Source organism: Rutilus rutilus (genome assembly GCF_951802725.1).
Source record: "Rutilus rutilus genome assembly, chromosome: 22".
Taxonomy (NCBI): domain Eukaryota; kingdom Metazoa; phylum Chordata; class Actinopteri; order Cypriniformes; family Leuciscidae; genus Rutilus; species Rutilus rutilus.
Genome location: NC_140227.1, coordinates 7,834,374 through 7,851,721, shown reverse-complemented (window position 1 = coordinate 7,851,721; position 17,348 = coordinate 7,834,374). Strand labels below are relative to the sequence as shown.

At 40.1% G+C, this 17,348-nt stretch overlaps 1 protein-coding gene across 2 annotated transcripts in view; it reads left to right on the top strand.

The window, feature by feature from the left end:
• apc2 (APC regulator of WNT signaling pathway 2) overlaps positions 1 to 17,348 on the top strand; it is a 45,797-nt gene that overhangs the window by 1,066 nt on the left and 27,383 nt on the right. Inside the window, exons 1-2 of one of the 2 annotated variants that reach the window (XM_084395197.1) lie at positions 4,549 to 4,645; positions 13,877 to 14,035. In XM_084395197.1, the coding sequence (XP_084251323.1) occupies positions 13,892 to 14,035 (144 nt within the window). In that variant the 5' untranslated portion in view covers positions 4,549 to 4,645; positions 13,877 to 13,891. Of the gene's footprint in view, positions 1 to 4,548; positions 4,646 to 13,876; positions 14,036 to 17,348 lie in introns of those variants that run through there. The other variant, XM_084395196.1, reaches the window with a different exon arrangement.

Below are 17,348 nucleotides of genomic sequence, written 5' to 3'. Positions count from 1 at the left end.
CTATGAACTTGTTATGCAATGTTATGTGAGAATAATAGAAACTGGCACCCATTATGAGATGTTATTCCTGAGTAGTAAAACCTTGCTGGCTATTCAGACACAAGATGGTGGTGCTTCACAAACTAACTGTATAGGTTGTTTGCTCAGGGGCGCCTTAAAATGTTTCGAATGGCAATGATAGTTAATCTTTAAAACAAAATATAGGCCAGTTCAGTTTTGACATTTTAATATATATATATATATATATATATATATGTATGTATGTATATATATATATATATATATATATATATATATATATATATATATTATAATATACATACTCAACACTGCATCTTGGATTGAAGGTGTCTGAAGCATGAAGATTTATGGAAAACTCAGACAAGCATTTCAGGAAGTGTGTGCCTCTGTGTCCCAGTTTTTTGACACTTGAGGACACATGATTTGTGCATTTGGTTTTTGGGTGAGGAGTATGCGCGTTCAGTTCTCGAGAGTTCTGAATGTGACCATTGTGAGTAATTTGTGACGAGGAAGCTCCATTCACACTTGACACTTGAGTTTGGAGTCGCGAGAATCGCGGATCGAGCTAGCTGAGGAATTCAAAAAAAGGTATGGCTCTTTGATGTTCTTTAGTAACCGGTTCAAGCTAGCTGTTGGATCGGAATGTGCTGTCTCTACAGCAGATAGCATGCTGCTGGCACCATCCAGACAAAAAGAGGCAAATGCCCTGCCAGCCCCGCATATTCTGTGTTGGAATTTATGGCCTGCGCCACTACTAGATTGGATCTGATGTAGGGGCGTGATAGACAAGAGGTTGCTCATGGCAAATTAGACGAGTGATTCCTGGCAGGCCATAATCACACTTCTTCTAAGAGCCTTCAGTTTCTTTCTGACCTCCACGTAGAGGTGGAGAAGCTGTGGAGAAAACTATATTCAGCTCACATCTATCCTTTCCAATATTCTAAGTTATTCGAATGTGGGGGGATTGCACGAGCGAGGATATTTGTGAATGCTTCCTCTTGAAGATACGCTTTTGGGCTATCTTTCACAGAGTGAATCATCCTCTTTTTAGACAGTGGTTGGAAAGAGATGCAAGGGCACAGTCAGCGGCATTTTGAAAGTACATCCTGCGCAGATCCAAATTTGCGCCCAAAATCTTCGGGTCAGTCACAGTATAATGTCTGGAAGCAGGGCCGAGGGAGATTGTGGCCACTTGTGCTCCTCCTTCTGAGAAGTGGATCACAAAGGAGGCGAGACGCTGGAATAACAAGACCTGAGGGAAGGATGCACCCTGAATGATTGATGCATCTGACTCCGGCTAAGTACGTCTGTAGAGTTTATGCCATGCCCATTATGTTTGTGCATAGGCACAGCTAATGAGGCAAGCATTCCCTCAGCATGGCGGAGTGGGTATTTGTTCCCCATAGCGTCAATCCACGATGCAGTGTAGAGTTCTACTTTAAAAGGGAACATCTCAGGTTATGACTGTAACCATGGTTCTCTGAGAAAGGGAACGAAACACTGCATCTTGTTGCATGCCTCGTTCCTGCCTGCACGTCGTCTTCAGACAAAGAAGTTGATGACATACATTGCTCTTATACTCATGGGCAATGATGCCATGGACTGTCGTTGGCCAATAAAATTGTCGCTTCAATCATGTGCTTCAGATACCATCACGCTGATGACGTTCCCCATAGCGTCAATCCAAGATGCAGTGTTTCGTTCCCCTACTCAAGGAACCATGGTTACAATCGTAATCTGAGACCTTTTTTTTTTTTTTTTTTGGTGGTGGTGTGGTCCAACAGCTGGAAAGCTTATTTAATTTCTGTTGTTTATAAATAGAAGGTCTGATGTGTAATATTTGTTCTTCCTCAGCATATATGTTAAGTATAATGTCAAAGCTGATTTCAAGGAAAGTTTAGTCATGTTGTGATCACCATAGATTGATATATCCCATGAGAATTGATACATTTCTGTTGAAAGACGTGCAAGAACTTCAGCTTAGAAGATCAAGAGAAACTTGTCTGTGCTTTTCTTTTGTTTCACTCAACCCTGATCATAATACAATATTCATCCGTCCGAGATCCAATGCAATTTTCTAGTCTTTGGGGATGTTTGGAATTAATGATATGGAGCATATGATGAAGGTTGCAGCAGTGTTTTGTTTGTTTTTTTGTTAAAACATTTTTTTATGGTTGCATATTTCTTTTGGCACCTCTCCTGTCCTGCAAAAATTTGTAAATTGTGATGGGTCATTAATATTATCATCAATATCATCTGAACAATTCAATTACCTTATTTTATAAATATGTCTTTGGCATGGAGACTCCAGCGCTCATGCAGAGGACACTAACATAGGATCAGCTTTAAAAGAAATACCTTCATACAATTTTTAAAGCAGTCCACACAATTCAGTTTACTGGTTGGAAAAGGGGTATTTGTTTTGGAATATTCCAAAATTATACACTCAATGAAATGACTGACTATCCCCCTTATGGAAGATGGGTGAATTGCCTGAATTTTCAGCCACCATTTTATACAAACTGTCCACAGTACAGCATTACAGTCGGTATAACATTGTCTCTTAACAAATACATGACCTGCTGGATCAGATATGGTATTCTCAGGCATGGTGCCTTTGCAGGTGCTGTTTCCTTGGTAACCAGACGTCTAGGAGTGAATGGTTGTTGTGAGATGTGGTCAGGGAGGGGGGAGGAGTGTAAGCATCCTCCATCTTCTTTGTTCTCATTCCCACTGCTTGTGCCCTACTTTTGTCCATCGTATCAGAAACCCTCTTCTCAACGCATGTCTGGTTCCAATATTACTTACTTTCTTAAATGAAAGAAATAATCAGACCACTAGATTATAATGGAGTTTTATACATAATATGTTCAATTGCTTTATCTAATTAGCTTATCTCTGGTCTGTCTTTATAATAATATAATATAATATAATATAATATAATATAATATAATATAATATAATATAATATAATATAATATAGATTCCTTGAGTTTGCTAGTCATGTGTTAGGTGCACATAAATGCATTTGACATGTCTTTTGGTATCATGTGGTATAGTCATATTCAGTAAAAAAAAAAAAAAAAAAAAAAAAAAAAAAACACATCGTGCATCCATCATTTGACTAGCAAATGCAAAGAATCTAAGAGACTAACACCGTCTTGATACTGAAAGACTGAACAGTCTATGTTATATTATATTATATTATATTATATTATATTATATTATATTATAGTAGGTTGATAAATTACTTTGTTTCAGTGAGGCTGTTTGCTGACCTTCCCATAATTTGTGCTGTTAATGTGTTTGCCTGCTTTTGTGTGTTCATGACTGAAGAGCCTCAGGTTCTTGTTATATCATAGTTTGGGAGGACTTTAGGACACAGTCATAGCCGCATGTGTAAGCCACTCACACATTTTCTTTCTTTTTTTTTTTTCATTCAAAAGATATTTTCCTATGGCCTTGTGTCATTAAATATATACTGTTTAAAAAGTACAACAGCTCCCTTATTTCTGTCTAATGTCTTCTGGTTGTTCTAAACAAAAGCTGCACCATCAGACTATTTCAGGCCCTCAAAAACTAAAATAAAAATAAAAACCAGCCTGTGTATTTGTCCTCTATGCCTTTCCCATGTCGCCCAGGGGAGGTGTACTCTACAGATGTAGATCTGAGGATCACAGCATACAGTAAGACAAACTGTATGTTTGGGTATCACTTTATGTCTAGTCACAATGCAGAATCAGATGCTGTGATTTTTAGAGCATTCCCTTCTAAAGAGATCAGGGATATGGTGTTACCATGGCAACTGTTCGAGAACTGCTGCTCCACATTGGCAGCTCACTACCACTCTTTCAGTTATTTTCCTCAAGGGATAGATCTTTGAGCAGATTACCCAGCATCCACTGCAGCATATACAGCAGAGCACAGATAGCATAAAATATTTACTTTCTTTTTTTTTTACACGAGAAATCGCCATTTCCTCTCCTGGCATCATTAATTTAACAGTTATTGAAACACCTCCAGGAGCCAATTAAAATACAGAAACATCTAATGTCTCTGCATGGTGCCCAATTGGTTGTGCATTCAGCCTATTTGATCTGGAACAAGACTAAATGAAAAAGATGAACCAGCTGTGCTTAAATCCCTGTGGACGGTCACACATGCTTCATCATCAAACATCTCTCCATTATTCGGTTCTCTCCCCCCTCTCTTTTTATATCTTACCAATCACACACTTTTAATTTAGGGTCTCCTGTGCTGTCCAGAATAATTCATTCTGTCCAAACCCTGCTGAAATTACAGACAGATACTGTGTTCACTGTGTCCTCATAATCTAAAAGCAATTGTGTCGAATTCAACCACTGCTCTGGCCATTGTGTTCCCGGTATATTGGTTTTCTCTATTGATCTGTAAGTCTAAATTTTAATTGATTGATTTTGGGGCTGTGCATGATCTTTACATAATCCAACCTGTCCTTAGATGGACCTCACCCAACCGTACAAAGGCATGTGGTTCTCCAGAGAGGTCTGATTGAGTGTGCTGGGGTCTGGCCAGCTCTGTTAATGTAGTTTAACACTGGCTGGAACTGGGATCTGTTCGGTCTGGAGAACGCAGCAGTTTGTTTGTGAGTAAATCTTTATTTGACTAATGAAAGGGCTATTAGAGCAGAATTACAGAGACTTAATTTAGACAATTAGAGGATAGTCGTGATTGAAGTGAATGCCTTGGTATTTCATATCTGTGTTGCTAAACTATTTGCGCTTCAAACCAGTATGTTTATGATTATGATAATAAATAAAAATAACAAGTTAATAAATACCAGTTTGCAATTTCAAGCAGTGAAACCGACTGTTTTTAAACATCTTAAATAACTGCTTGTGGCTTACACCAGAAGCCTCGCACATTCATGTTAAAAATGACCGTGCTGACACTTATGTTAAAAATAAGATAAGATAATAAGATAATAATTCAGTAGTTTGTGGATATGTTATGTGATGTTTCAATGTTACACTTGTATTGGCCTGTATTAAGTTGTGTTAAGCTGTATAGAGTGTGTTAAAATGTGTAGTGTCCTTTAAGCTTGTGTTTGAGTGTCTTTAGTTGTGTTTGTCATGGGTGGTTGCATAAATCGAACAACGCAGGAGAGTATCAAACAAAAAGTCTTTAAGAAATCCAAAATCCAACACAAAACACGCAGGAGAAAACAAGAAATACAGGAATGTACAACCACGGAAAATATAGACGACAATGAACCAAGAACTGTGAGAACTGAGGACTATAAATACACAGGGTAGCTAATCAAGGTGTGTAACATAATCAGTAACCATGGAAACTAACTAGGGAAACAGGTCCAAGAGAGGAGAGAGGGTGTTCGCTCTGGAGGTGGGCGAAAAGCTAAACACCATGGCAGAGACAATAGAGGGAGGAGACGGGGTTGAGCCTTCTTTGACGGTCCGGGTGATGAGTAGCCGAGGTGACGCCAGGGTGCAGGAGGACTGAGGCGGAGCCGGTGTGACTGAGGACCAAGGTGGATCCAAAGGGAAGGCAGAGCCTGACGGAGCCAAAGGGGTGGAGGGACGAGGCTCAGCCAAAGTCCATGGTGTAGGCAGAGCGATGACTGACTAAGGCAGAGCCAGAGGGACGAGGATGCCCGGTAGAGCCACAAGGAAGACGGTCCCAGGTTAAGCCGAGTGGGCAAGGAGCCAAGGTGGAGCCGACTGGTCGACGGGCCGAGGTGGAGTTATATAACTTTCTATTGGGCTCAGACTTCCGGGGTGATGCTGGGCTAGGCGATGGCTCTGCCGTCACAGCGGGCTCTACCTCTGTGTCTGTGGTGGGACTCTTGGTCCATGGGGGGCTTGGCTGAAGTCTGGCTATGCTCTGGGTTTGGAGTGGGGCTGGCATTGTTCTCCTTCACAAGTCTTTCAGTCCAGTATAAAGAGACAAGATGTACTGACAGATAAAATAAATACATGATTGTGATAGCCTATATGATTTATCTGATTTCTTCAAGCGGCCGTGCTTCCATGTTTACTATGGTAATGGTTAGCGCCTAGTCTTTTGCATTGCATATAAATATTTCTGCCTTATGTGGTAATCAGAATCCACATCGGATCATAAACAGAAGTTATTACATTCACTGCTGTCTGAAAATGAGTTGAGCTAAAATGATTTTAAAAGTCTTTAGTGCGTATGTTAGCTGGTATATGAAATCATCCGCGACGCTGCCCTTTCTTGACTCAGATAAACTCCGCCTTTGTTCATAACCACTCCTCAAGCTTGAGCTTGCCCGCTTTGGAACAAGGTATTCGGTGGGCCAAAAAACCCTGGCCGACGAGGCCTGATCAGTGTATATTATGAGAAAATTTAACTGTTTTTTTACCTTTGATGCATGTAAACCTGTTGTAGGAGACCTCCAAAACAAAATTAGGAGCCTTAAAAATAGCATAATAGGGGCACTTTAAGATAAGCTGTGTTAAGCTGGCTATTTTATTTAGTGGTATTATCTGTATCCGGTTTAGGTTTATATTATCACACTAGTGTAGACCCCACTTTAATGTGTACTGTATATAGATTCAGATGTTTGAGGTTAAAGCCTCCCCTTCCCCAAGCATTTGTTTTCTTCCTCCATACTGTAAATCTGAACTAAGCTACAAACATGACCTCACACCATGAAGTAAAACATAAAATGTCGAAGTGCTTAGGATATATGTATGTATATTATCACTGGAGGGACAGGAGCATAGAAAAAGAGACCGAAAGCAAGGGACGGAGAGAGAGTGGGAGAAACAAGAATGTTTAATGTGTTCCTGAGCTGGTCTATAGTGGGGGATGGTCAAAAAGGGTTGGAGGAGGAGCTGCTGGCACCAGTCACAGAGAGAATTAACACAGAAAACCTGCCATATCAACCGCAAGGAAGCTCTCCTCATACAGACAGATGGCTTTTTGGAACTTGGTCACTTTGCTTTCATTGTATATTCCAGACATGGGTTTGCATTTTTCAAATCTAATATGGTATACAAAATTCAGTATTTGTTTTTTGAGGTTGAATGTAAATGAATGTCAAGTCAAATGTATGTGAATAGTGCTTTTCACAATATAGTTTCAGCTTTAAGAAAATTCATGTTGCATTAAGCAGGTTAGAGCTGGGTGATATAGGTTATATTTTGAGACGATACAAGCAATCAAGCAGCTGAGATTTGCTCTATACAATTGCTACGTGAATATACAGTACGGATAAAGTTGGACATACTACAGTATAATTCAACTTTATATTTAGATTTGTGGAACAATTCATGTTCCATTTGACGTTTACACAGCTTCCTGGTTAGAAGCATATGGCACACCATTTATCTTACACTGCCTTACACTATACACTGTGACTTATCACTGTTTGAATCACTGTTGGACAGTGTTGCTTCAGAAAAAAAAGCCATTTGTAAAATTAAAATTAAAATTCTAGATCCAATGTTATAAATGTCATTTGTGACCCTGGACCACAGAACCAGTCACACGGGTACATTTTTAGGGGTTCAAGCACGAAGTGCTGAAACCCTATTGTAATTGCCCTGATTTTTATCATTTTTCTTCTGCCGTAAAACGCATCGTGCAGCCCAAACCGTAAGTGCTGGAGACTTGAAACTTGGCCAGATGGTAGTAGAAAAATCGAGGAGAGGTTCAGAGAGTATGACCCCGATTGGCCCATAGGTGGCGCTATAGCGACCAAAAGTGCGAAACTGCTCATAACTCCTAGACCGTATGTCATAGACTCAAGTGTCTTATATCATTGGAAAGCTGGACCTGAAGAACAAAACATATATCTCCATAATTTTGTCAAAAACCTACTTTTGCGAACTAGTCCTCGGTTGTTCGTCCGATCGGAACCAAACCAGTGCAGAAATGTTCTCTGGAGTCTGACTATCAATAATTATCGAAAGAAAGTTGAAATTTCGATTCACGGTCGCTAGGGGGCGCAAAACGTTGTGGGAGGATCCTATTTTACTAAAATGGCTATAACTCGAGAAGTAAATAAGATATCGTCACCAAACTGGGTACACATGTGTATGAGTTCAATTTGGGGTCACTATAAAAAAAATCGCGACAATTGAACACTAGGTGGCGCTATAACATGAAAAAACCATGAAAAGGGCTATGACCACCTGACCGTTAGTCCGATTGACTTGAAAATTGGTATGCAGTGTATGCAGTGTCGGAACCAAACCAGTCTAGAACAATTGTCTGGACTCTCTAGATCACTAATTATCAAAAAAAGTTGACATTTTGCTTTTGGTTGGTTCAGAACTTCGCGAAAATTGGTGAGCATATGTGACATAACATTCTGAACAAGCATGCAAAATTTTATGGAGATCGGTCCATAGGTGGCGCTATAACTGTTAAAATGCTTTAAACCATATATTTCCTATGGTAAATTGCCTGTATTGGCTGTAAATGGTCTTTTCCATCTATTATATCAGTGGTTACATGCTTGCTAAATAAAACTTAATAACTTTTGATGCTTTTGTGCTTAAAGGGATAGTTCGCCCAAAAATGATATTTAATCCATGATTTACTCACCCTCAAGCCGTTCGAGATGCATATGTCAATCTTTTTTCAGACGAACATATTTTCAGTTATTTTAGAAAATGTCTTAGATCTTTCAGTGGTTATAATGTGAAGCAATGGGGTCCAGCTGCTTCAAGACCGAAAATGTGCATGCATCCTTCACAAAAGTAATCCATCCGGCTCCAGGGGGATAAACGAAGGCCTTCTGAGGGTAATCCGTGTGGTTTTGTCGTAAAAATATACATATTTAAAACTTTATAAACGAAAATAACTGGCTTCCGGTGGCGGTCGGCGCGCGTTCATGGAGATGGAAGCGTCGTGACGTAGAACGAACGTAGAGTTTTGTTTTGCTCTGCTCTCTGGCTGCGCTGTCACGTTCGTTCTACTATCGTTTTTTTTTTTTTTTTTTTTTAGGATAGGACAATATTTGGCCAGGGTACAACTATTTGAAAATCTGGAATCTGAAGGTGAAAAAATCTAAACATTGAGAAAATCGCCTTTTATGTTCGCGATGTGCTGCATTCACTCATAAAAATTATTTTGTTATACATTTATGGTAGGAAATTTAATAAATATCTTCATGGAACATGATCTTTACTTAATATTCTAATGATTTTTGGTTTTGTGATCCAGGGTCACATTTGTTCTTTTAGGCTTTATCTTAGTTTTCTCTCTAATAGTAGACAAGTAGACAAGACAGAGGTCATGACCCATGACTACACCTCAGCAATTAGAGAGGGTTTTTGGCTTGTGGGTAATTTATTTACATTCCTGCAAGTGCTTCTGAGGAGGAAAGGCAAACGTGTATTTCCTTCATATTTCCTTCCTGTCTGATTTTAATTTGTATAAGGGGCAAAAAAAAAAAAAAAAAATGTTTTCTAGCTGCTTCAAAGTGTTCCGTTTTTGGAATGTTATCTGGTCCTAGCTGGTCCACATTGGCTGACATTGTTGATTAGCTCAACTGACAGATGATGGACCTACATTAAACCTAGTAGACCATCTTGATCAAGGTGATTAGAACTGATAGGCTGGTCATGGGTAGGTGTGTACACTGAAAAAAAAAAGTACTTTGACCAATAAAAAATAAGATTTTTTTTTTAACAAAAGCTAAATTAGCTATAAAATAAGAAGCAGAAAGTAGAATTTCCAGGATAAAAAAAATTTAAAAAATTATAGACCGCGTTTAATTTAATGTACTTACTTTAAATAAGACTTTAAAGAGTTTTAATGATTATTCTGATGTCTAAAAAAAACTTTTTAGAATTAAAGCGCCTCTATTTTGCGCTGAAAATTCTCCGCCTCTTAAAAGCAGGTGTAACTTAGGAAGCGGGTTTCTGGCATATGCCTCCTGGTGAAATGGCAGCAGTAATCCGAGCAAGACGAAGATATAGGCTAAGGAGACGAGCTGAAAAGATTTTTGCCACAAGAAAGATTTTTGCCATTTTTTCAGTTGAGTGAAAACTAAATCATTAAGCGTTGCAGATTAAGCAGCTACGCAATATTACAGTTACTGGAAGAAATCAAAGATGACATTGAATCTCCGATTCAGCGTTCACATTCCATTCCAGCAGTTGTTAAACTCCTCGCTAAATTACAATTATTGGCATCAGGATCATTTTAAACAGTCACAGCATCAGCAGTGGGAATATCGCAGTCTGCGTTTAAATGCGCGCAATTTACGGTATAGTGGGTGGGGACAGGCGCTGATTACCTGATGAACTGCAGGTTTGGTACATAACACGCACACTGCGGTTTCACATCAAGCGCTTTCTGCATCTTGGCCATGGCACTATTAACGCTGCATTCGCAAATGTGCATACACTGGCCCTGTGTCTCCTAGTGGAAACTTTGGGGAATGCATTTGGCATGACCGGTGTCTGAAGCACGTGTGAAAACATGATAATGAACTTTACATTTGCCAGTGACAGCCTATGACATACTACTGTTGCGACCATGAGAATAAAAAGGGCAGCTGTAGAACACATCATCCACTTCTTTGTCTGAAGGAGATGTGCACAGGAATACCTGAAGCGTGGCAAGGAGATGCAGTGTCTTGTTCCCCTTCTCAGTGAACCATGGTTACATGCATAACCTGAGATGTTCCCTTTCGAATGGGAACTCACACTGCATCCCCTAGAGGACACTTTAGGGAACAAAATGCCCACTCTGCCATGCTGAAGAGATGAGTGCCTCATTGGCTGACATTAAAGTCAAAGACTCAAAGGAGTCCCCATCCCTGAGGTACACACCAGTAACTGTCATGACTAATTCCCTACAGCCAAAGCCCGAGCTGCATACCCTATCAGAGAAAGTGCGCACCCTTCCACCCTTCCCTGCAGAGCTGAGTCAAAAAAGATACTCAGCCCATGGGCAGAGCTCAAGGGTTTGGTATTCCTGAGAATACTTTTAGGAGAATATCGTCACTGAATGGAGCTCTGAGAACGGAGGCCTACCATGATGCCTCTCTTTAGCGAGAGTAGGCCTAGCAACGTTCCGGTTTAAGTGCAATAGACAAGGAGGCTCACAGAGAGCCTAGCAACTTAGCCCCTTGGCTGAGCTCATTGGACGGAGGCCTCAGCACGGTGTCCTGTTATGGAGGCTATACAAAATAGGACCAGCAGCTTGACACAATATTGGGCGGAGCTCAGGGGAGTGGAGGTCTCTAACAAAACGACTCTCTATAGCGAGAGGAGGCCTAACAAGGTTCCCAACCCAGGAGTACCAAGAAGGCTCAATGAGAGCCTGTAGCTCAGTACCACAACCTAGCCGAAATCTAAGGTAGTTTCTCTTATGATATCTCTGTCTCAGCGTGGGGATCAAAGGAGAAACAAAAGGCTCAATAAAAATTGTTATAGTAATAACTACTACATTCTTTCTGCCTCTTCTTTAGAACTAGATACAACATGAGGAACCCAAAAAAGGAAAAGTTCTTGTTCGACTCCTCTTGTGATCTGCCTGCAACCCCCGCCCTCGATCCCGCCTAACGCAATGGTGACCACAGGACCCGAACTGTGGAGTGCAGGCGCTCAACTCTCATCCCTCAAGAGAGTCAAACCCAGGTGGAATCAATTACTGTGATCACATCGTGAAAACGCGATTTTATCCCCCTTGAGAGCGCAATGAGTTCAAACGTCAGATTTTATCACTCTGAAAGGAATCATACGAAAACAGCTACGAATGCATTGCTACGAGTGCCTTCAACTCCCTCAAGAGCTAAACACGCTAGTGCAGACACTAACTACTATCCCTCAGGTGAGAACAGAAAGGAAAAAGCCCCTTACCTGTCTCTTGTAGTCAGTTTCGCGAATGCACATCCAGCCTCTTTGAATAGTCGAAGGCATTTCACCCAAATGCACGTCCCACATCCCTCGAGAATATGGATTGTGCTAACGGAGCTTTACATTGAGAAATCCTCACAATGCACACATTCAGCTCCCTCAAGAACTAAACACGCAAGCTCCATACCCATGCCAAAGAACTTAACAAATTTTTAACAAGGAGGCACACGCATCCTGAAACGCTTGACAGAGTGTTTCTTCATTATCCTGAAGACAAAGAAGGGGATGACGTGTTCTAGGGGTGCCCCTTTTATACTCATGGTCGCACCAGTAGTACGTCACAGGCTGTCGCCGGGACAATGTCAAGGTCATTGTCGTGTTTTCCAGGGGGTGAAAACATTTAAGTTTCCCCGGGCGCCGCCATTGATTAGCAGACCCCCACCTGCTGTTAGCATCCCATTGACTCCCATTCATTTTGGCGTCACTTTGACAGCGAAGAACTTTACATCTGAGGCGTTTAAAGACTCCATTTGTCCATTATTTATTTCTAAAGAAACACGAAAATGTATAAAAGGCTCCATTACCTTGTATCTTACGTTATGGCCCCATAGATATAGTTTTTGTAAAAATAGGCTAACGATTGCGTCATAACCACGCGACTCTCTGTCGCACAGTAGAGAAATTACCGTATGGATAGGAGGAGAAGCTCGCGGGCAATCGGGGGGACGTGGAGGCAAAATGACAACGTTATTAATCAGAATACTTAGCAAAAGTTGCTCCTGCACCTAGCTCATGGACAGCTCCTACTCACACTCTCCGTCTCTGCAAGTTTCGGAAGGGAATGATTCAGATTTCTCTTGGCACAGCTACTAGAAGACAGACGGGTTGCTCACGTCACATCTACGTCGTCAAGCTCAGTTTGAGTCTGCGCAGTACGCTCAGCCATCAGGAAGTGAGAGCTTCTAATTGACTTCACTTTTCTCCGTTGAAACCTATGGGGTCGCTGTGTCCAGTTTATATACTGTCTATGGCAGTGATCTCAAACTCAATTCCTGGAGGGCCACAGCTCTGCACAGTTTTGCTCCAACCCTAATCAAACACACCTGATCCAGCTAATCAAGGTCTTCAGGATTACTAGAAACTTCCTTGCAGGTGTGAGTTGGAGCTGGTTGAAGCTAAACTGTGCAGAGCTGTGGCCCTCCAGGAATTGAGTTTGAGATCACTGGTCTATGGTGTTTTCACATGTGCTTCAGACACCATCATGCCGGAGGCATTACCCAAAGTGTCCTCTAGGGACGTGGTGCGAGTTCCCATTCAAAAGGGAACCCACATTAATTTCTGTAGTCAGTAAAGCTATCTTGTGAAAATACTATTTAAACAAAATTGTATCTTTTTTTTCTTATTTTCTTTTTTTTTTCTTAGTTTGTCTTACGCTATTTGCTTTTAGACAAACTGAACAAAACCATGATTAGACCCATATAAAAAATCCACTTTAAATAAATGACACAACTGTTTTTTAGTGTACTGTACCGCAGTCAATATAATGAAAATCCTACACCCTTTCATGGCTTGAAAATCTTTCTTAAAAAGCAATGTTTCAGTCAAAAAGTCAAAGTTAGGCTTTTTAAGGACAGAATATGTCCAACTGGTATATTCAATTATAAACTTGCCAATCAGGCAATAGGTAGATTTAGGGTAGGTTAGTTTGTCACTTTAAGAACTTTACGAAAGGTCTTTACTCACTTTATAAAAGGAATTTGACCAAACGTTAAAACATGTGGGACTTTTTCTATTATATCCACTATAGAGCTACGGTAGAACCAACACTAACAGTAAATGTTCCAAAAACTATTGACAACCTTAAGCAGGTATTACTTACTTTTTCAACATTGTTCTCCAAGGATGCTGCAATGTATGGTTTACTGCAAACCAACTGTATGCACTGAATTCTTAATGAACTTAGATACATGATTATGAGTGCATTAACTTTGACCCCTGCCCTCTGACCTTCTCAGGGATTCAATCGAGTGATGATGTCATACCCAACGGCCTCCTATGACCAGCTGGTGCGGCAGGTGGAGGATCTTCGTAAGGAGAACTCTCACCTGCGACGTGAGCTTCAGGACAACTCACACCACCTGTCCAAGCTGGAGAATGAAACCTCTGACATGAAGGTGAGTGAAGCTCAGAATGTCACTAAATTATTAAACTGATAGCCTTGGCTCCACAAGGGGGGCTTGGTCTGACCAATTATGAACATGGCCTGTAAACTTGAGTCAGGCCCGATACTAGAGTTTTGATTACAGACGTGTTGGATCTGCTTCTGAATTTACAGATTACAGATCATAAAACTGAAACTGTTACACAGCATCAGGGTAGTGTTTGAGAATGATGCACATAATGGTGCAGTGTGTGTGGACCATTAGTGGCACCAAACAAAATAATAACTAAGCAATTTTCAAATGTTTCCAAGCAGGTTTGTTATAAACTCTGCACTGCTCTTATCTTTTATTACTTGGCCAAACTAGTACATTTTCTTGTAAAAGGCTTATTATAGGCTTATTATACAGTAGTCCTCTAGCATAAGTTGACATTTGGAATTGTTTAAACAAAAAGCTATATTTTGAAAGCACCACACAGCATCATACACTGAACAAAATTATAAACGCAACACTTTTGTTTTGCCCCCATTTTTCATGAGTTGAACTCAAAGATCTAACTTTTTCTATGTACACAAAAGGCCTATTTCTCTCAAATATTGTTCACAAATCTGTCTAAATCTGTGTTAGTGAGCACTTCTCCTTTGCCAAGATAACCCATCCACCTCACAGGTGTGGCATGTCAAGATGCTGATTAGACAGCATGATTATTGCACAGGTGTGCCTTAGGCTGGCCACAATAAAAGGCCACTCTAAAATGTGCAGTTTTATCACACAGCACACTGCTACAGATGTCGCAAGTTTTGAGGGAGTGTGCAATTGGCATGCTGACTGCAGGAATCTCCACCAGAGCTGTTGCCCGTGAATTGAATGTTCATTTCTCTACCATAAGCCATCTTCAAAGGCGTTTCAGAGAATTTGGCAGTACATCCAACCGGCCTCACAACCGCAGACCACATGTAACCACACCAGCCCAGGACATCCAACATCTTCACCTCCAAGATCGTCTGAGACCAGCCACCTGGATAGCTGCAGCAACAATCGGTTTGCATAACCAAAGAATTTCTACACAAACTGTCAGAAACCGTCTCAGGGAAGCTCATCTGTATGCTCGTCGTCCTCATCGGGGTCTCGATCTGACTGCAGAAATGCTCACATTCAATGGTATCTGGCACTTTGGAGAGGTGTTCTCTTCACGAATGAATCCCGGTTTTCACTGTACAGGGCAGATGGCAGACAGCGTGTATGGCATTGTGTGGGTGAGCGGTTTGCTGATGTCAACGTTGTGGATCTAGTGGCCCATGGTGGCGGTGGGGTTATGGTATGGGCAGGCGTATGTTATGGACAATGAACACAGGTGCATTTTATTGATGGCATTTTGAATGCACAGAGATACTGTGACGAGATCCTGAGGCCCATTGTTGTGCCATTCATCCACGACCATCACCTCATGTTGCAGCATGATAATGCACTGCCCCATGTTGCAAGGATCTGTACACAATTCCTGGAAACTGAAAACATCCCAGTTCTTGCTTGGCCAGCATACTCAACGGACATGTCACCCATTGAGCATGTTTGGGATGCTCTGGATCGGCGTATACGACAGCGTGTTCCAGGTCCTGCCAATATCCAGCAACTTCACACAGCCATTGAAGAGGAGTGGACTAACATTCCACAGGCCACAATCAACAACCTGATCACCTCTATGCGAAGGAGATGTGTTGCACTGCGTGAGGCAAATGATGGTCACACCAGATACTGACGGGTTTTCAAAGGAGAAGTGCTCACTAACACAGATTTAGACAAATTTGTAAACAATATTTGAGAGAATTAGGCCTTTTGTGTACATAGAAAAAGTCTTAGATCTTTGAGTTCAGCTCATGAAAAATGGGGGCAAAAACAAAAGTGTTGCGTTTATAATTTTGTTCAGTGTAGTTACTATTTTCAAAGCCAACCTAAGAATGGCTAAATTTGTTGTTTTTGCTAATTAAAATGGGGTAGAAAAATCTAATTTTACTTGTTTAGTCCTATATACTGTATACCCCCTGTTTAGTTCAGTCTCTTGTCGGTTTTTGTTGACAATACATGTGGTTTTTGGACTTCGGACATTTGAATTTTTTTAACCCATTGTAAAAGAGTCTAAACCTCAAAAAATAATTGTAACTCAAGTTTATTCATTTGGAATATTGTCTGTTCAGTATTTGTGATCGTTGTTATTTTCTATATGAAGTATAAGATGTTTTATAATACTGTTGGTCATGTAGAGCAGTGTGTTGTAGATCTGTTTGGCGAGAGCGAGTCTCTATTGCATGCATTTGTATCACTCATGACCTACTTTCCACAAAATATCTGGAGATTCTAATGATGAATGTCCAGCATCTCTGAGCTAAATGATGTCTGAGAACATTTTAAATCACTGTTGCCCATTACAGCTCTCAGTTGAGCAGAAAAAGCAACCATTAGACCATTTTATTATTGACCCAGAGTCTTAAATTGCAGAATGTTTGATGTGTTACATGAGAGTGATGTCGGTTCAGCTTTCGAGTTCCAGTAAAACGGGAGTGTCTTTTTCCTCCTATCATATTCATATTAAGTGATTCTGCGCATGAAATCACACCAATTTTTTATTCCTCAAAGAATCCTAAAAAAAAAAAATAATAACAATGTATCAGTTTACAGAAAAAAAGTTAAGCAGCAAAAATGTTTTTTAACATTAATACAATAAGAAATTTACCAAGTACCAAATGAGCATTTTAGAATGATTTCTAATATGAAAATTCAGACATCCCAGGAATAAATTACATTTCAAAATGTATAAAAATAGAAAGCAGTTATTTCAAATGTTAATAATATTTCACAATATTATTGTTATTTACCAGTACTTTACTTATTATATCATCAAAGAATGCAGCTTTGGAGAGAATAAGAGACTTCTTTCAAAAAAAATATAAACTCTAGTTTATATATATAAAACATGTTGCATAAATCCATTATGCATTAAGTCGTAATACATTATTGACTTTTATAAAATGTTAAACAAATAGTAACATTTATTATTAACAATAATCAGAATATACAATTATTTTGCCATGTCTATTTGTCTTTAGACTATTTACATTTGCCAAGCACATTAATAGGATGTATAGCTTGAGGAATTTAATAATCAAAACCTTGAGACTTAAGGGGTTCAACCAAAAATGATAATTCTGTCATCATTTATTCTCTTACATACCATTCCAAACTTGAACTGTATTTATTTATTTATTCTGCTGAACACTAAAGACCATTATGGACAATAAACCCTGAGACTGTCAGGTCATTAAGAACT